The 20,618-nt window shown below is 48.8% G+C and overlaps 1 protein-coding gene across 2 annotated transcripts in view; it reads left to right on the forward strand.

The window, feature by feature from the left end:
- Positions 1 to 2,550: 2,550 nt before the first annotated feature.
- SLC5A11 (solute carrier family 5 member 11) overlaps positions 2,551 to 20,618 on the forward strand; it is a 44,114-nt gene continuing 26,046 nt past the window's right edge. Inside the window, exons 1-7 of one of the 2 annotated variants that reach the window (XM_077907070.1) lie at positions 2,551 to 2,644; positions 2,799 to 3,001; positions 11,050 to 11,206; positions 14,080 to 14,151; positions 15,365 to 15,469; positions 16,682 to 16,741; positions 19,928 to 20,032. In XM_077907070.1, coding sequence (XP_077763196.1) covers positions 11,072 to 11,206; positions 14,080 to 14,151; positions 15,365 to 15,469; positions 16,682 to 16,741; positions 19,928 to 20,032 — 477 coding nt within the window. In that variant the 5' untranslated portion in view covers positions 2,551 to 2,644; positions 2,799 to 3,001; positions 11,050 to 11,071. The remainder of the gene's footprint in view (positions 2,645 to 2,798; positions 3,002 to 11,049; positions 11,207 to 14,079; positions 14,152 to 15,364; positions 15,470 to 16,681; positions 16,742 to 19,927; positions 20,033 to 20,618) is intronic. The other variant, XM_077907071.1, reaches the window with a different exon arrangement.

The raw sequence follows: 20,618 nt of genomic DNA on the forward strand, positions 1-20,618 counted from the left end.
ATCCCGGAGTCCCAGGATCAAGGCCCACACTGGGCTCCCTCCACAGAGTTGGCTTCTCCCTCTGCCTACGTCTCTGCCTCTCTCTCTCTCTGTGTGTCTCATGAATAAACACATAAAATCTTAAAAAAAAGAATTCTGAAATACTCTGTTATATTTGAATGCAGTTGATACACAATGTTACATTCGTTTTAGGAGCACAACATAGTGATTGGACTGGTTTATATCTTATGCTGTGCTCCCCACACAACATGAGCACGGTATGTTGACTCTATTCCTCAAATGCTCAGATCTTGATCATTCTGCCCAATGGGCTAGGTGCCCCAGTGAAAATATAGAGATTTTTGTCACTCAAGGAAGTACTCCCTTCCAGTCATTTCCTGACTCTCTATATTCATCTTTCCTGTTGAACTTCATAGAAAAGGAATGGAAAGGACCTCAACAACCTCCATTTTTCAAAAAAGATTTTGTTTATTTATTCATGAGAGACAGAGAGAGAGAGGCAGAGACACAGGCAGAGGAAGAAGTAGGTTCCTGTGGGGGCCCAATATGGGACTTGATCCCGAGACTCCAGAATCACGCCCTGAGCCAAAGGCAGACACTCAACCACTGAGCCACCCAGGCATCCAAAAGACTTCCACTTTGACCTCAAACTTTCTAAAAGACTGAGCGGGAAAAGCGTCCTGTGTCCAACCTACTAAATCCAGCCCCTCAAGCAGGAAGGACCACCTAAGCCACCAAGACCCTGCCCGTGATTGACCCTAAGACATGGATGACCTGACCTTCACTGCCCACTTTTATCCCACATTTTTCTTATGTAGACCTGGAAGTACTTGCAGCACTTTCTCTTAAGCATCTCCTCCTTTGGGCTTTTGTCCAGCGGCCCAGACCTGGTCTGTTCGGGACCGCTGAGCCCCAGCTCCAGAATCATAAGGTGTGTGTTCCTTCATGTCTGGCTCAGCTTCTTTATTATTTTTATTTTTTAAGATTTTATTTATTTATTTATTTGAGAGAAAGAAACAGACAGAGAGAGAACACCAGAGCAAGAGGGAGAAGCGGGCTCCACTTCTGAGCAGGGAGCCCCACCCGAGACTTGATCCCATGACCCCACGATCATGACCTGAGCCGAAGGCAGACATGTAACCAACCGAGTCATTCAGGCGCCCCGTTCTTGGCCTGCTGTTTCAGGATTCCTTTTCTTTTGGTGCCTGGGGTTCTTGGTCACAAGTCTTTGAAGAGTGAAGGGGTAGACCAGATTAGGAGGGGTGGGCAGCAAAGCGAAGTTGACTGAGCAAATATCACAAAGCTCCCAAGGATGAGGACAGGGGTACCTGAGAGGGTTACCTTCAGAGTTTCTCAGTCTCTGGCTTTTTAAGAGATTGTGGACCAGCTTTTTTTTTTTTTTTTTTTTTTTTTAATTTTTAAATTTTATTTATTTATTTTTTGTCAGCTCTTTAATCTGATTCACGCTCCAGGTACCTGTCACCCAACCAGTTCTTTGTCCCCATGCTCATCTGCCTCTCAAGTAGTTGTTCCCGTGGAAACACCAGCCTTCCACTGTGCTGTTTTGTAGCCTGGAGGATGAAGAGGGCGGTGGCCGCCCCTGACCCTAGGGCATGCCAGCCAGCCTCGGGCCACCAGATCAAGCTCTTTGTTGAAATATCCCACTGGCCAGTTGAGCTGGCCTGGGGGCCTGGGTTAGACACCCAAGGCCATTCCCTTCCTTCCTGTAAAGCTTAGGATAGGATGGGGTCTTTTTCCTTTTAAGGGGAGTTTCCTCTTAGGATGGGGGTGGTGGTGGGGTCCCTTTCCCTGCCTGCCTTTCCTACCACTCTCTTCCATTACTGCCTTTACCTCTCCTTCCTCCTCTGTGAAAGCCAGATAATCATAGAATCTGCCTTAGAGGGTTGATAAAAAGATCAAGTGAGCAAAATGTGGAAAGAAAGCCCTTGGAACAAAGCCTGGGGCGGAGTCACTACTCTGGTCTTTCTGAATTACCCTGTGCGGGGGCAGGGGCTTGGGGGGCAGGGCTGCACACCCTGAGCCCCCCTGGGGCTACTGAGGGAGAGAGGGGGGTTGGAGGTGGGGTCTGTGATGACAGGGTGGCCACACCTCTGCTCTGGCCAGCAGCTGCCCCGTGGCCATGTGGGCCTGGTGTGGCCAGATCTTCAGAATGTTCTATGAAAGTGAGAAGTCAGAGTCTCGTTTCAAGTCTCCTGGTTTGTAAATGCTGGTATCTATTTAAAAATGTTTTGGAATGCTCAGAGCATCCAGTGAAAGCCTTCTGCCGTCCTGCACTGCCGGTCCTGGTGTCATGGGCCCTCCCGATGTCTCCCCTGGGTTCCAGATGCCTGTCTTTTTGCCCAGCCTTGGTCTGGAGCACACCCGGGAAAAGGGGCTGAACAAAGCGTGGTGTCTCACTGTCCCTGCTGCTGCTGCGGTGGGGCCCGGGCTGCGAGTGCCCTCCTGGGATTTTTCCGCTGTCCCCTGCCTCCCCCGCCAGCATCTCTCCTCCCCCCTCCCCCAGCCCGTCCCAAGCCCGCCTGTCCCCAGCGTGGAGGCGGGCCTGGAAGAGTGGGTGAGTGCAGCAGGACAGTGCGGGGCTCCTGCGCTCCCCTACCCCTCCCTGCCATGGGCCCCCCTCCAGGTGAGGCCCTCAGTGGAGGCTGTGTGGGCGGAGCTAAGGGCAGGCCATCCTCCCCACAGAAGCCTGCTCCGAGTTCAAGTTCAAGGGTTCAGGACTGGGCCCAGCCTCTGCTTGGCCTGGGGAGATCATTCTCTTCCTCTGATCCCTGCTGCAGCCCAGCCTGGAATTTGGAGTTTGACCCGCAAGGAGACTCCCAGCTGTAGGCGGTGCAGGAGAGGGCAGCCACCGTCCTCTTAAGCACTGGCCGTGAGAGCAGAGGGGCCCAGGTGTCCCCCTCCTCGCACAGTCCTCCTGCCTCAGAAGCCACGGACGGGGCCCCCCCTACCCAGGGCAAGTGAGCCCAGCACCCAGAAGAAGGTAAGATTCCCTACCTGCCCCCGCCCAGCCTAACAGCTATTCTGCAAACTGGGGAGGCTGGTGGGAGGACTGGAGGTGGTGGTGGCTGAGAGGACTCCAGCTGTGAGCCCGGGGTTGGGGTGCTCACATACCGGAGGAGTGGAGTACATTTGGGGGAGTGGGTACAGCCAGTGGCACCAGGTGCAGGTCCCTGTCCTTCCCCTTCCCACGGTCAGAGACTCAGTTCACTGAGCCTCGGATTCTTATCTGTTAAAGGGGAGTGTAAACTTCAGCCCAGGCTACAGGCCTGGCGTCTCTCAAGGACCCAAAGTGAAATGCAGGTGGCAATGTCTATGCTTGCTGTCACCGCGGCCAGCTGCTACTTGCCAGGCAAATATGAGTTTTGCTGGAACGTGCTGGGCACGTGCAGAGGGCGTCACATCCTGGGCCTGGTCTCACTGGACGGTCAGCCCCGAGGACACAGCCACCCTAATTCATAGAGACTGAGAGCCACTAGAAACACGTCCAAGTGTGCACAAGTGTGCAAAGTCGAGCCTCAACCAGCAAAACTGGGAGCTTACCCACAATATCCAGTTTTCTGCTAAATGATTCTAGGGAAGCCGATGAGACAGGTGCCCTCCCCGGGTCCTGGGGATAGGACTTTCTGTGGGGTGGGGGGTGGGAGGTGGGGTGTGTGTGTGTGTGTGTGTGTGTGTGTGTGATAATGTACAAGGGCATATGGCAAAAGCTCTGAAAATTCCGTATTTGTTGCACAGATGTTTGTTGAGTGCCAGCTTTGGGGACACCATGTGAGTAGGACAGACACGGTCCCTGCCTGCAAGGAGCTTATGGCGTAGCGGGGATGGGCAGCAGTGAAACATTCATACAAATCAGATGTGTGATTCAGCAGTGATGAGAGGTCATGTTTGCTAGGTCGGCAAATCAAGGACTTGATTGCTTTTTAAAAGATTTTATTTATTTATTCATGAGAGGCACAGAGAGAGAGAGAGAGAGAGAGGCAGAGGACGAAGCAGACTCCCTGTGGGGAGCCCGATACAGGATTTGATCCCAGGACCCTGGGATCATGCCCTGAGCCAAAGACAGATTCTCAACCACTGAGCCACCCAGGCGTTCCAAGGACTCGATTTAGATTGAGGCTGAGAGGGAGCTCCTCTGGGGCTGTGACGATAGGGTGACATCTGAAGGGTGGGTAGCAGCTGATCAAGCCGAGGCCATAGGGAAGAGCATTCCAGGCAGAGGGAACAGAACGGCAAAGACCCTACCACCAGGAATAGGAAGAGGGCCGGGGTGAGGTGAGGGCGGGCCATCGCAGGGCACATTAGTGGCAGCACGATTCTGCGGTTGACCACACCTGGCCAGAGATCCCTCTGGCTTCCATCTGAGGGGTGGAATGGAAGGAGGGGAGGCGGGAGGTCCTTGTGCTGGTCTAGACGAAGTGCGGCTGGCTTGGGTGCAAGCACTGGAAGTAAAGGAGAGGGAAAAATGGGTGGATTTAGCCATGCTCGGGAAGTAGACTGGAATGAATTAGGGAGCATTAGATCCTGGGAGCCGAAAAAGACCCCCTGAATGCTTCGATGGTGTGCTTGCATGCCGTGGCAGCCGCTGGCCGGGCTTGGGCGCGGTGCCCCACACATCACGGGCACTCGAGGACCACTGGGTGGGTGAGTGAGTGATTGAACGCATGACCTAAGGCTCTCTAATGTCTGGTACAGCATCAGGGTGGGCGCAGTGGCCATCGCATGGGGTGGGGCAGGGACTGGGGTTGAACAGCCTGGTCTCCAAATGGGATGTGACCCCCTTGTGATGCCTCCTTGGCATTTGGATGCTCTATTCTTTAGGAAATTATGAGATAAGCTCATTACCAAAGGTCATCACCCCTGGAGTTCTCCCTGCCAAGGGTCCAGTACCAGGCAATGGTTACCAGCTCAGGGCTTAAAGCCCAGGCTGGACCTGGTTTCAGTCATTTACCAGTGGTGTGACCTTGGGCCCAGGGCCCTCTGCTCTGTTTTCTTCACCTGTTCAATGGGGTTGATCCAAGACCTGACCTCTTGGGGGGCTGTGCATTTAAAATGAGATTCACACATGCAGGTGGTCGGGATCTGCTGGACCACAAAGTCCAGGCTCTATTTTTTCTTTTTTAAAGATTTTATTTATTCATTTGAAAGAGAGACAGAGAGAGCACGAGCAAGGGGAGAGGGCAGAGGAAGAAGCAGGCTCCCAGCTGAGCCAAGAGCTCTACATGGGATTTGATCCCAGGACCTGGAGATCATCACCAGAGCCCAAGGCAGACACAATCCTCTGAGCCACCCAGGTGCCCCCCTACCCTTTTTTATAACAAGGGCAGAGACAGACTCAAGTATTCTAGACTTAATCGTACTATATAATGAACTCCGGTAATGCTCTTAACAAACCTGCGACAGGTCTGATTACTATCTGCTTTTTCTTTCTTTTTTAAGTAGATTCCATGCCCAGCATGGAGTGCAATCTGGGGCTTGAACTCATGACCTCCAGGTCCAGACCTGAGCTTAACTGACCTATCTCCATTTTACAGATGAGAAAACTGACCCTCAGAGTTTCTTGACCTAAGGTCACGAAGCTAGTAAGAAGCAGAGCTGGGGGACACCCAGGTGGCTCAGCAGCTTAGCGCTGCCTTCAGCCCAGGGCGTGATCCCAGAGTCCCAGGATCGAGTCCCCCATAGGGCTCCCTGCATGGAGCCTGCTTCTCCCTCTGCCTGTGTTTCTGCCTCTCTCTGTGTGTCTCTCATGAATAAATAAATAAAATCTTAAAAAAAAAAAAAAGATGTAGAGCTGGGATTTGAACTGGGCAATGCAGCTCTAATATCTCCACCCTTTGTCAGAGTACATCTCTTTTCCAGAGAGTTTTCGTCTATAATTAAAACTTGTAGTAAAATTGTCTTCATCTCTGGTCTATGCATGGCCCCTCCCCCTCTCCCTGCCTCTTTCTCTCGTTCTCTGCCCCCCCACTAATGCTCTCTGCCCCCCCACTAATGCGTTTGACATTCCTTGGCAGATAGGCCTGCATCGAGCTATTTAAAATACATCGAGCTATTTCATGTCTTGGAATGTATTTAATATACGCAGATGGGTTTATCCTATAAGTCTTGTTTTTTTTTGTTATGAAATGTTTCAAGACACACAAAAGTTATAAAAAATAATGTTCACCCCCATTCTCCTGCACCCCCTCCTGCAGTGGACGCACATGGGGGAGCCAGCTAAGGAACCAGATGCCCCCGCCCCACCTGTGGCCATGTTTCTGGTCTTTTCCTCGCACCGAGGCGTGGCAAATTATGTAACTGGCTCAAAGGAAAAGGGTGAGCAGCGTCCCTGGGTGCTGAGCTTCTTTGTTCTCCAGCCCATTGGTGACCGCGAGGCCAGGGTGTTCTGGCAAACAAAGCCATTGTTACAACGCCGGCTTTGTCCAGACTCCCGTTAACCCTACCCGCAGTCACAGAGGGTCCCTCGCAGGAGGTGAAGCCGGAGCCCACCCCCAGCGTGGCCGTCCTGGAGCCGGGCAAGAGCACTGTGCAAGGAACAGTGCAAGGGGCTCTTGTGCACAGTGCTGCGAGGGGCCGGTGGAGGAACCCACCAGAATGGGGACCGTGTCTGTTCACTACTTTGTCCTCTGTGTCTAGCACAGAGCCTGGAACACAGCTGGTGCTTAATGTTTGTCCCACTGAGTCCCCAGGGCCCAGCACAGAGCCTGGCACACAGCTGGTGCCTAATAAATATGTGTGTGTGTGTGTGTGTGTGTGTGTGTGTGTGTGTGTGTGTGGAAACAGAAGGAGGGAGGGAAGGAGTGAAGGAGGGGGCAGACAGGAAGGAAGGGCAGGAGGAAGGGAGGCAGTAAAGACAGAGCAGCCAGTAGTGGACAATGCGAGCTCCTACAGTCGAGGACCTGGGTTTGAATCCCACCTCTGGCATTTACTGTGACCTTGAAGCAAGTGGCTAGCACCCGCACCGTCTTCACGCCTCCCTTTCCCGCCTGTGGAGGGGACTGGGGACGGCGTCTGCCTCCCAGGGCTGAGCAGACGCGGTCAGAGGGCCGCGGTGGAGTGAGCGCCAGGCCGGGCCCTTCAGCACCGGGTCCCCGCGCCTGTTCCTGCCGTGCAGACGGCCAGTCCCTCCCAGCCCCTGCAGGGCCCCCACCTCCCTGGGCCCAGGAAGAGCCTGGAGTCCGTGCCAGCCTGCCCAGGGCCGGGATGAATAAGTTGTTTATGGGCTCCCGCCGCCCTCGCCCTCGGTGCCTGGCGGGCAGAGGCCTGCAAGGGGCAGCTGGGGGAGGGGCTGGCCCGCCCCTCCACCCACTGGCCCTCCTGCCTCCCTTCCAGACCTGCTGGGTTCTAGAACAAACCACCCCACTCCCCAGTTCAGCATCAATCTCCACCTTGGACTGCGTCCTGAGCTCCTAGCCCTCATCCTTCCCCAAAGCCCCGCGATTTGGAAGCAGCAGGTTGAAGTGTTTAAAAACACAGGCTGTGGGGGATCCCTGGGTGGCGCAGCGGTTTGGCGCCTGCCTTTGGCCCAGGGCGCGATCCTGGAGACCCGGGATCGAATCCCACGTCGGGCTCCCGGTGCATGGAGCCTGCTTCTCCCTCTGCCTATGTCTCTGCCTCTCTCTCTCTCTCTCTGTGTGACTATCATAAATAAATTAAAAAAAAAAAAAAACACAGGCTGTGAAACCATACAGATGTGGGTTTGCGCCCTGGCTTTGGACATGATGCTAAACCTCCCAGAGCCACAGGTTCCTTGCCTCACCTGTGATGGACAATAGCACTCCCTACCTAATAGGGATTTCACCCCTGAGATAATTCGAGGGACCGTCTAGGCCTCTCCTCCCCAAGTCCCCAGAATGTGCCTTTCCGTCCTTTTTTTTTTTTTTAATATTTTAGAGAGCGGGAGTGGGGGAGGGGCAGAGGGAGAGAGAATCTTAAGCAGATCCTGCCCTGAGTGTGGGGCCCGAGCCCATCACCCGGGCTGGATCTCCTGATCTGGAAATCATGATCTGAGATGAAATCCTGAGTCAGACATTCAAATGACCTAGGCACCCAGGTGCCCCTTTATGAGCCTCTGCCCCCACCCTAGAAACGGCAGTCTCCTTCCCATGTTCTTGCATGAAGGCTTTGCAAGTGCATGGATCAGTGAGGTTAGTTCCAAGCAGGTTATTATCCAATTTCATGGAGGACGATGATCATAAAATTTAGACTGAAGGGCATCCCGGCTTCTGCTACTTCCTTCTTCCTGCATTAGGACAGAGTAAGTGAGCTGGGTGTTCCCAGTACCAGCTGTTTCCCCCCCCCTCCTTCTCTCCTCTCTCTTCCTTCCTTCTTCTCCATAAATGCAGTGGATCCCTGGTTTCTGGGGTTCTCCCTTCCCGGGAGGGGGCCACGCCTTGTCCAAGGTCTGAACAGCTGTGACCACCTGGCCTACAGAACAAAGCAAGGTGCAGCCCCTGGGGTTAAGTCCAAAGCTATCCTTGATGTGGGAAGGGAACTTAAGATCCTGGAGCGCCCCCCTGAGGCACCTTCTCCAAGTGAACATCCAGCTGCCTCTTTCAGGGCAGTAAGGCATCTGGTAGGGAGCTCCTGGTGAGGCTGTTAAAATCCTCCAATGCACAGGATAGCCTTCTCACCCCATAACAAAGAATTATCCTGCCCAAAATGTCAGGGATTTTGAAGTCGAAGAAACCTACTCTAGAAACAAGGATCATCCTGCCCAGGTAATCAGGCTGCTCTGTCTGTGGGCAACTCTGAGCAGAAGCACGAAATTACTCCTTAGTTCTTTTTTTTTTTTTTTTTTTTTTTTATGATAGTCACAGAGAGAGAGAGAGAGAGGCAGAGACACAGGCAGAGGGAGAAGCAGGCTCCATGCACCGGGAGCCCGACGTGGGATTTGATCCCGGGTCTCCAGGATCGCACCCTGGGCCAAAGGCAGGCGCCAAACCGCTGTGCCACCCAGGGATCCCGACTCCTTAGTTCTTATTACCCTGTCAACAAATCACCAAGTCCTATTGATTTTTTTTTAAGATTATATTTACTTGACTGAGAGAGCATGAAGACAAGGAGGGGGAGTGGCAGAGGAAGTGGGAGAAGCAGGTTCTCTTCTGAGCAGAAAGCCCACTGGGGGGGTGGGGCTCGATCCCGATCCCAGGACTCCGGGATTATGACCTGAGCCGAAGGCAGATGCTTAACTGACTCAACCCCCCTCCCCGCCCCGCCCGCCGCCCAGGAGCCCCTGATTTATGCTTCTAAGCTTGAATCTTTAGCACATCTGCCTCTAAGCCCCTCCTTTATATGGAACATCTTTGTGTTGTTATCTGATGAGTGAATTTCCCAGTATTGGGCTACACATCGTAGAGGTCAGGGACTGAGTCTTTTCATTCCCCAAACCCCAGAGTTGAGTCACACATTAACACAGGAATAAGTCAATGCCCAAATCACTTAAGGTCGAAAATCACCCTTGGGAATTTTATTAGTTTCCAATTACCAGCAACGCAGCAGCTTGAAACAACACAGGGTTATTATCTGACGGTTCCGGAAGTCAGAAGTTCTAAGTGAGTCTCACTGGGCTAACCTCAAGGTGGCAGCAGGGCTGAGTTCCTTTCAGAGGCTCTAGGGTGGAACGCATTAACTTGTTTCCAGCTTCTAGAAGCTGCCTGCATTCCTTGGCTTGCCATCCCTATTTCTTCATCTTCAAAGCCAACAACACTGGGCCAAATCCTTCTCTCGCTGTCATCTCTGGTTCTCTCTTCTGATTCTCTCTTCACTTTTAAGGACCCCTGTGGTTGCAACAGGCTCATTCAGATAATCCAGGAAAAATCTTTAAATTTGTTTTCTGGCCATATAACCTAATATAGTCACAGGTTCTGGGGATTAGAATGTACACATCCTTGAAGGGAACATTTATCTGCTCACCTTAGAAATCCCTTAAATTGGGGATCCCTGGGTGGCTCAGCGGTTTATTTATTTATTTTTTTTTAATTTTTATTTATTTATGATAGTCACACAGAGAGAGAGAGAGAGGCAGAGACATAGGCAGAGGGAGAAGCAGGCTCCATGCACCGGGAGCCCGATGTGGGATTCGATCCCGGGTCTCCAGGATCGCGCCCCGGGCCAAAGGCAGGCGCTAAACCGCTGCGCCACCCAGGGATCCCGGCTCAGCGGTTTAGTGCCTGCCTTTGGCACAAGATGTGATCCTGGAGTCACGGGATCGAGTCCCACGTTGGGCTCCCGGCATGGAGCCTGCTTCTCCCTCCTCCTGTGTCTCTGCCTCTCTCTCTCTATGTCTATCATTCATAAATAAAATAAATAAATAAATAAATCTTAAAAAAAAATAAAGAAATCCCTTAAATTGCCCACACAAGTGCAGGACACTGAGAAACAACTTAGTTAGTGGTTCAAAATATGCATTCTGGAGCAAGATCATTTGCCTTCAAATCCCAGCTCTACCACTTGAGCTGTATTACCTCAGGCAAGTTACTTAAAGTCGCTGTGCCTCAATTTTCCCATCTGTAAAATGGGAATGATGACAGCTCATGAATAGTAAACACTTAGGATGATGCCTGGCATGTCGGAGGCAATATATATATCACTAAATATGTGGAATTTTATGGGCCTATCCAGCATTAGAACAAGATCATGGTGTTTAGCTGATCCGTCGACAAAATTGTCAGCTTGACCATCACCTAGCTCAGAGGTTCCTCAGAAATGAGGAGCAACTCCGGTGTCTTGTTTGACTCACACTCTTGGATGATGAAACCATTTGTACTATTCATGCTGTTTATTCTTAATATTTGCCAAGTGAGGGCTGAATTGCTAAAAATTAGCTGTTGGCTTTACTGTATTTGCTGAATGAATGAGTGAACGGATGGACAGACAGATGGGTGGGTGGCTCTGCCTTCCCGGGTGATGTCCCTACCACACATCCCTCCGTGGGTGTCCTCTCATTTGGGTGCTCCGAGGAGGCAGCCCCAGAGAGTGTGGGCGATGCGCCTCTGGTTCTGGCCCCTGACACATTTGCACTTCCCGCAGGTTGGAGAGTTTGCTCAGGACCATGGAGAGCAGCTCCAGCAGCCCTCAGACCCCCCAGTCAGATCCCCTGGAGGCTTTTCCCCAGAGGAGCCTGGAGCCGGGTGACATCGCCGTGCTGGTTCTGTACTTCATCTTTGTCCTGGCTGTGGGACTCTGGGTAAGCCAGGCCAGGGGAGACACGGGAAGAAACTAACTCAAGCTCATAAAGTAGTCGGAACTTTACACCTGTAAAAATGTACTGAGTGTTGACCATGTGTCAGGCGCCGTCTTAGGCATTTACATTTATGTTACCCCACGTACTTTGCACAGACATCTACAAAGAAGACACTATCAATGTGCCCATTTTACAGGTGAGGAAACTGAGGCTCAGAAATGTAAGGTCCTTATAAATTAGTAAGCAGAGCTGGAGTTTGAATCCATATCTCCTTCACTTTGAAGGCCGTGTTCTATTTTCTTTTTTAAAGGAAGGTTTGGGGCAGCCCTGGTGGCTCAGCGGTATAGCGCTGCCTTCAGCCCATGTGTGATCCTGGAGACCCAGGATCGAGTCCCACGTCAGGCTCCTTGCATGGAGCCTGCTTCTCCCTCTGTGTTTCTGCCTCTCTCTCTCTCAATTTCTCTCTCTCTCTCTGTGTGTCTCTAATAAATAAATAAATAAATACTCTTTAAAGGAAGGTTTGGTTTTTGTTTTGGCTTTTTTGTTTGTTTTTTAAGGCAATACAGACACATGTCTCAAAAATAAAAGCAACTTAAAATGACATGCAGTGAGAGGCACCTGGGTGGCTCAGTGGTTGAGCATCTGCCTTTGGCTCAGGGTGTGATCCTGGGGTCCCAGGATCGGAGCCTGCTTCTCCCTCTGCCTATGCCCCTGCCTCTCTCTGTGTGTCTCTCATAAACAAATGAATAAAATCTTAAAAAAAAAAAAAGAAAAAAGCGACATACAGTGAAAAGTCTCACTACTACTACCGTACCCTCCACAGGCAACTACTATTGTTAACTTGTTCATACCTTAGTTTGAGTTTCCTTATAGAAATCCAAGCAAATATTATTATGTGTATTTACCTCTTTCTTAAACAGGAAGTAACTTATTACATATGTTTTTTTACCTTGCTAATTTCCACCTAACATAGTCTCTTGGATATCTTTTCATGCTTTTTTTTTTAAGTGTTTTTTGTTTTCTTTTATTTATTTATGATAGTCACACAGAGAGAGAGCGAGAGAGAGAGAGGCAGAGACATAGGCAGAGGGAGAAGCAGACTCCATGCAGGAAGCCTGATGTAGGACTAGATCTCGGAACTCTAGAATCACGCCCTGAGCTGAGGGCAGATGCTCAACCGCTGAGCCACCCAGGTGCCTCTCACTGTATGTCATTTTAAGTTGCTTTTATTTTTGAGACATGTGTCTGTATTGCCTTAAAAAACAAAGTGTCCCTCAATCCAACTGTTTATAATTTTTCTACTCTTACTCCTTAGAGTTCCCCCTTCCAGGTCAAGAAGGGGATAAAAGTGTTGGAAATCCCAAAGACCCTACATCTGGCCTTTCTCTGCCCCCTACCCCTTAGCAGAACATACTGAGATGGATGAGATGTTAAAAGTAAGAGCTTTCAAGTCAGACAGACTTGGGGTCAGGATTAGGGGAGGGTGAAGTTGGAGTCACCAGGAATCTATATTTTCATAAGAAAACTGGGAGACTGATGTACTACTGGTTTGGGAAGCCTTGGATTTAAATGACTGTTCAAAGAGTTCTTTTTTTTTTTTTCTTAAGATCTTATTTATTCATGAGAGACACAGAGAGAGGCAGAGACATAGGCAGAGGGAGAAGCAGACTCCCTATGGGAAGCCCCATGTGGGACTCAATCCCAGGATCACGACCTGAGCTGAAGGCAGACCGAGCCACCGAGCCACCCAGGTGCCCCAAGGAGTTCTTTTTTTAAAAAAACAAAAACAAAAACTTGCTGTGTCAGGATTCAGCTGGAATGAACCACAGCTTCTGTTATTTCTATAGCAAGAGCATTTGCAGGGATGATAAGATACCATTTCATGCCATCTCCTATCCAGTAAGAATCCCCTTACCAACATTCACGCCCAAGCTCAGAGTTCAACAACTTAACCAAGATCCAACAAGCTACTCAGTAGCCAACATGTCTCTATTCAAACACCCTTAATGCCTGGAAGCTCATTCCTTCTAAAGATGGTTTTGGAGACCAGCTAAGAACATGGGTTCCCAAATCAAACCTGGGTCTGAATTCCTGGCCCTTCTAGAAATGTGGCACAAGATAAGTAACTTTGCTTTTGAGCCTCCATTAATTCATCAGTTAGATTGGTCTAATGACAGCAACTTCATGGAGGTTGGTAGGGATTAACATGAGATGATGCTGTAAGATGCATAGTGTGGTGTCAGACAGCTGTGCTACTATGGTGCAATGCAGCACTAACACTCAATAAGTGGTGCCCATCATGAGCTCTCTTAGATGAGCCATGGGTTGAAAACTCAAATGCATAGGTGAGCCATAAGTATGTGAAGCAAGGAGTGGTAGGGGTTGAATTGAACTGAAGAATTTATATCTTCTCTAAAGCATTGAAATTAAAAAAATATTTTTAAAAGAATGTGAAGCAAGGAGTGGTAGGGGTTGAATTGAACTGAAGAATGTATATCTTCTCTAAAGCATTGAAATTAAAAAAATATTTTTAAAAGATTTTATTTATTTATTCATGAGAGAGACACTGAGAGAGAGAGAGAGAGAGAGAGAGAGGCAGGCAGAGACACAGGCAGGAGAGAAGCAGGCTCCATGCAGGGAGTCTGATGTGGGACTCAGAATCATACCCTGAGCCAAAAGCGGGTGCTAAACTGCTGAGCCACCCAGGGATCCCAAAATTAACTGTGGGTAATTAACTGTGGGTAAAAAACAAACAAACAAACACCCAAACTATATTTGATGTCCAAGTCTGGCCTGCTGGACTCCCAGTTGGTAATCCAGGGTCCAGGCACTCTGGGATGCCTGTGATTTTTATCCACCCCTCTTCTTTGTTTCAGTCAACAGTGAAGACCAAGAGAGACACAGTGAAAGGCTACTTCCTTGCTGGAGCGGACATGGTGTGGTGGCCAGTAAGTGATCTTTGGTTCAATTAAAGTCACTTCTCAAAGATTATTCCAGTGCTAATGTTCTGTTTAGCCTTTGGTCTCTCAGAATTCTGGTTGCGTGCTGTGTGGAAGTCAAGGCTAGAGAAGGCTTAGCTCCAATGCAAATTGGAACAAAAAGAATTCATCAGCTCACCTAAGGGAAAAATCTAGTTAGGTTGGTTTCAGGTATGGCTGAGGGCAGAGGCTCAAGTGATGTCACTAGGACATGGTTTCCCTCCCTCCCTTCCTTCCTTTCTTTTTTCCTTCCTTCCATCTGCCCATAGCAACTTCTTTTCTTCTGGATGAGCATTATTCCCAAAGGATCTTATACTCTACTGTTTCCTGAAGTATGAGTAACAATTGCCCAAAGATTTCTCCATTGCAAGCTGGCACAGCATTAAATATCATCAAATTACATAGTAGTGAACATAATCCTTTTCCTACTCTCTGTCAATCCTCCTGATTACATAAAAGAAAAAGTCACAGCTTGGTACTAATAAATATTTTTATTTATTTTTATTTCCTTATTTTTTTTTTTTTTTACTAATAAATCTTTATCAACTTTCCATCACAGGCTAATCTCTATATTGAACCGAGAGAATACAGGCTTCATCGAGAGAAACTAGCTAGGATTTAGTAACAGAGATGATGTCCCAGTTCCAGATTCCCAGGAGAGAAAATGTAATTGACCCAGCTTGGGCCAGGTGCCCAAGGCTGTCTGGGCTAATCAGTTGAGACCAGGCATTGGATACAATGAGTATATGCATTGGCCACTTAGTGTTCTACCAGAAGGAGGGCTATCTACTTTGCTAAGTTAGAAGCAGAACTGGGATACAACACAGGCTTCCTGATTTTCATCATAAAGCACCGTCCACAATACCAGTCATCCTTTCCCCCAGGGAAGCTGCGTTCAGTTGTTCATATTGTGCACTGCACAATCCTATAGGGCACAATTCACATTTTAGCCATCATAAATATGCATATTTATTATGCCAATTTCTGAAAGATGGAAATAAAAGAGTCTCGGGGGAAAAGATTCTTTTTTTAGCTTGAAGAAAATGTGCCAGATAGGCTAGGGATGGCTTTGCCTTCTCCACTACTTCTGTCTTGGTGTCTCTGGAGCATGGGAAGAACTAGGGGTGGGGAGAAGGTACCATAAACCTTGGCTCCCAGATCTGACTTGTCCATCTCCCCACAGGTGGGGGCATCCTTGTTTGCCAGCAATGTTGGAAGTGGACATTTTGTTGGCCTGGCAGGGTCGGGAGCTGCTACAGGCATTTCTGTCACTGCTTATGAGTTGAGTGTAAGTATTTTACCAGGGTGGATACAGCTCTAATGGATCCTGGGGGGAGAGTGTGAGTGCCGTGTAACTTTTTTTTTTTTTAAGATTTTATTTATTTATTTATTTATTTATTTATTTATTTATTTATTTATGAGAGAGAGTGCACACATGCACGCTGGAGTGAGGGGAGGGGCAGAGGGAGAGAAAACCAAGTATTCTCTGTTGCTGAGTGCGGAGCCCAAGGCAGACCCTGATCTCCCAACCCCGAGATCATGACCTGAGCCAAAACCAAGAGATGGATGCTTAACTGACTGAGCCACCAGGTGCCCCTGCCATATACTTTTTTAAAAATAGAATTTTACTTCATGAGAAAACAAGCAGGAAGCACCAATGGCACCCCTAGTCTTCAGGCTTCTGTCTCACCTGGGTTTGCTTGAGGTGGGTCCAGAAAGCTGGACCCCAACAAGCCAATGTGTGGGAGAGGAGGGCTCAGAACCTCTCCCTTGTGGATGCAGATGATAGAAAGTGTCCTGGGATCCGAAGGTATTTCTGTGTGTTGGATACCAGTCAGCCGTCACAAAAATGTAGTTCTGTGGTTCAGTGGTTCTTGACTTTTATGCCACCCTACAGATCCCCAAGAGTTAGGACACACTGTCCTGTGTCGTGGGGCTCATGCGAAGTATGATTTTCACTGAGAGGTGGGCATGCACAATCAGTAGGGATTTTCACCTTCATACTGATTAACAGTTTTATTTTTATTTTTCTTAAAAAGGTTTTATTATTTATTTGAGAGAGAGAGGCAGCAAGAGAGAGAGAGTGCACACAAGCAGGGGTTAAAGGTTGGGGGTTTAGGGCTAGAGAGAGAGGGAGAAGCAGACCCCTTTGCTGAGCAGGGAACCCAGTGCAGAGCTCCATCCCAGGACCCCAAGATCACATTTGAGCTGAAAGCAGATGTGTAACCCACTGAGCCACCCAGGTGCCCCATGACTAACATTTTAAAAATGCTTATTCTGTGCTGCAGGCTTAAGTTCACTATGCACATTACCGCATAACAGGGTTCACGTATTTCCATTCCTTCCTCCTTCATCCCCTTGTCCCATTTCACCATGGAAATATGAGGAGGTCCTGAACCCAAGGAAGAGCCAGGCCAGGTCCCTCCAGGTGCAGAGGGAAACCCAAATCAGCACTTGGCTGTGGGTGGGAGGCGAGTCCTGACTCTGTTTTCTTGGGCAGGGCTTGTTTCTGGTGCTCATGTTGGCCTGGATCTTCCTTCCCATCTATATCGCTGGTCAGGTGAGTCTGAGGGAGTCGGGGTGCTATGGGATGGGGAAACTCCTTGGGAGGGTCCCCCTCATGTTCCCTCCCTCCCACCTGAGGACATCCATTAGCCGGTCCCTGGGGGTGGGGGGATGCCCGCAAGGTGAGGGACACTGGAAAGACGAGACCTGGGGACCCCCCTCCTGAACACCTCACACTTGGTAAGAAACGGGAGCTCAAAAACAAATTTTTTTTCAATGCCAAGACATAGACATGAGACTCATAGTGTTTATTTATTTATTTATTTATTTATTTATTTATTTATTTATTTATTTTAAAGACTTCACTTATCCATTCATGAGAGACATACAGAGAGAGGCAGAGACTTAGGCAGAGGGAGAAGCAGGCTCCCTGCAGGAAACCTGATGCGGGACCTGATCCCAGGATCCCAGGATCACGACCTGAGCCAAAGGCAGACGCTCAACCGCTGAGCCACCCAGGGGACTCTTATAGTATCTTTTAGATGTTTAAGCCATAACATGTGACTACTTTTCTTCCTTTGCACAAAAGAACTGTAAAAATGAAGCTATGTCTGGCAGATGTGAAAGGTCAGCACTTTTGTTTCTGAATGGCACTTGTTTTAGACTCCTTGAAAAAGCAGTTTGAAAAAAATCACTTCTGGGCTGTGTGGGTGGCTCAGCGGTTGAGCGGGGCGTGATCCTAGAATCCCAGATAGAGTCTGCATTGGGCTCCCCGCAGGGGGCCTGCTTCTTCCTCTGCCTGTGTCTCTGTGTCCCCCTCTCATGCATAAATAAATAAAACATTTATTTTATTTTTTTAAAGGTTTTATTTATTTATTCATGAGAGAGACACACAGAGAGAGAGAGAGGCAGAGACACAGGCAGAGGGAGAAGCAGGCTCCATGCGGGGAGCCTGTCGTGGGACTCCAGGATCCCACCTTGGACTGAAGGCGGTGCTAAACCGCTGAGCCACCAGGGCTGCCCTAAATAAAACATTTAAAAAAATAAAAAATCACCTTTGATCTGACAGCTTCACGTCACTCCTAGTGTCTAGACATCATTCTGTTTCAGAGGTCCTACCACACAGGGCAAGATCACATTATTCATAAAGCAAGAACTGATTTTAACTCTTTATTTATTTATTTATTTTTAATTTTTTTTTTTTAAATTTATTTATGATAGTCACACAGAGAGAGAGAGAGGCAGAGACACAGGCAGAGGGAGAAGCAGGCTCCATGCACCGGGAGCCCGACGTGGGATTCGATCCCGGGTCTCCAGGATCACGCCCTGGGCCAAAGGCAGGCGCCAAACCGCTGCGCCACCCAGGGATCCCTGATTTTAACTCTTTATTATGACAATATTTAAAAATGCAATATTAAAAAAATACACGAAGTAGGGAAGGGTGCTAAAGGAATCATTTTAAAACTCACTTTGTACCAGATGTAGTGTGATCCTGTATAAAGGGCAGGGGTACATGGTTAAGTAACCTTGGAGATAATAAGGAATCTAAATAAAAGAAGACCTTTTTAAGTGGCTGGCCTGGGTCTTCCCACCTCCACCTGTGACTAGTTCCCTTATAGACAAAATATCTGGGGTGTAACAACACTGGACTGGGACCCATGGTCTCTGGGGCCAAAGCATCAATAAGTATGTATTAGCGCCTTCTATGGAAAGGAGTAAAGATGGGTGGAGATGCAGGTTATTTCCTAGGTAGGGCAGCCAGATGTTCTCAGCCACTTTCTCTGGCAAGGAAAAGGTAATGATATCTGCTGTGAGTGAGGGAGGAATTCACGGGCCTGGAGGTTGAGAAGAAGCAGGAGGAGAAGACTTGAATTGACAGCTGTGGTTGTTTATAATAGGAAAATGTGGGAGCAACCACAATGTCCATCAATAGGGGAGCAGGATAACCACACTATGGGATATCCTGCTGGGCAAATGGATGAAGTCAGTTAGATGGCTGGAAAAGGATCTCCAAGCTATGCTGTTCAATACAAAATTCTCAGGTTCTAGACGCCCTTGGGGCAGCATCATATAAGTATTCAAAGGAGAGATTCAGTGCATGAGAAAAGCCAATGCTGGGAAAAAATAAAAAGCTGCCTACTCCATTTTTATTGGGAAATAAATATGCAAAAAAAAAAAAAGATAAAACACAAATGTGTGGCTTAACAAACTGTTGTAAAGTGAACACCCAGATTGACACATAAATCATAACCTGCCCCCTGTGCCTTTTGCACGTGACGATGCCTTGCTTTCTCCTGGGTGTTCGTTGTACTCTCTTCCTTGCTTTGCTTTCCAGATTTCATTATGTGTAACTAAACGGTATGGTGACATTTTACTTTTGAAAAAAATTAATCTATGAATGGAATCAGGATAAACTATTCATTGAATGTAGCTGGTGTGTTAATTTTCTTTGCTACATGACTACACCCCCAATGTATTATTTTAAAAAGATTTTTACTTACCTCTTCATGAGAGACACAGAGAGAGAGGCAGAGACACAGGTAGAGGGAGAAGCAGGCTGCCTTTGGGGAGCCTGATGTGGGACTCAATCCCAGGACCACAGGATCACACCCTGAGCTAAAGGCAGATGTTTAACCACTGTGCCACCCTGGTGCCCACACCAATGTATATTTTATTTTTATTTTTTATTATTTCTTAAAAAGATTTTATTTGTTTGTTTATTTATTTATTTATTTATTTATGAATGAGAGATACACAGAGAGAGAGGCAGAGACACAGGCAGAGGGAGAAGCAGGCTCCATGCAGGAAGCCCCATGCGGGACTCGATCCCAGGACTCCAGGATCACGCCCTGAACCAAAGGCAGACGCTCAAGCACTGAGTCACCCAGGCGTTCCCCCCAAAGTCTTTTTAAAAAAGATTTTATTTATTTGAGAGAAGGAGAAAGTGAGACACAGCATGAGTGAGGGGAGAGGGAGAGGGAGAAACAAACTCCCTGCCGAGCAGGGAGCCTGACACAGGACACAATCCCAGGACCCTGAAATCATGACTGGAACTGAAGGCATATTCTTAACCGACTAAATCACCCCTCTCCCCCCCATTTTCTCTTCCTTTCTTAAGTCTATGATAAGATCATCAGTGCTGCTGAGTTAGAGAAAGGAGAGAGGGGAGGGGAGGGGCCAGTGCCCTGAGGCCATGTGTCCCAAATCAGGTGGGTGGTGACAGCACAGCTCTGTCCCCCAGGTCACCACGATGCCAGAATACCTAAGGAAACGCTTTGGTGGCAACAGGATCCCCATCATCTTGGCTGTGCTCTACCTGTTTATCTATATCTTCACCAAGATCTCGGTAAGGAGGGGACACAGCTTGGTCAAATCCCTAAATCATGGGGAGAAGATCGATTATACCCACTGGGAGTGTGTCCTGCCCGTGCATGTGCATTTTGTCCTGTGGGGCAGGCTTCAGGGAGGTTAGAGGATGGGAGGAGTGGGGGGAAAGGATAAGCATGGGCAGAGGAAGACGGGAGAAAAGGTGGGGTGAAGGACGCCTCCGTCCTCTCCTGCCAAAGCTTCTTTGGAAACATGCCAGGATGGTGCGGGTCACAGAATGGGACTCCCAGAGCTCTGCCAATCCTTGGTGGGGGCTGCTATCTTCATTCTGGGATCGGGCAGTCATTTGCTATTCATGTGCTGAGGCCCTTTGAGCTTGTCCCATTCTTTTTTCTTTTCTTTTTTTTTTTTTTTTTAAACAGAACTCCTGGGTTCTTTGCTTGTCCCATTCTGACCTTTGGTTGGATGGGCAGATCTCCAGAAAGAGGCCAAAAGCAGATGTATTTGGCTTGCATGTGCTCAGCCAGCCTGAGTCATGCTGCTGCTGCCTCTGCTTCCAGCTGGGGCTGGGGAGAGCTTGTCCCAAGTGAGGGGGCCGGGTGCAG

This window comes from Canis aureus, chromosome 8 (assembly GCF_053574225.1).
Source record: "Canis aureus isolate CA01 chromosome 8, VMU_Caureus_v.1.0, whole genome shotgun sequence".
Taxonomy (NCBI): domain Eukaryota; kingdom Metazoa; phylum Chordata; class Mammalia; order Carnivora; family Canidae; genus Canis; species Canis aureus.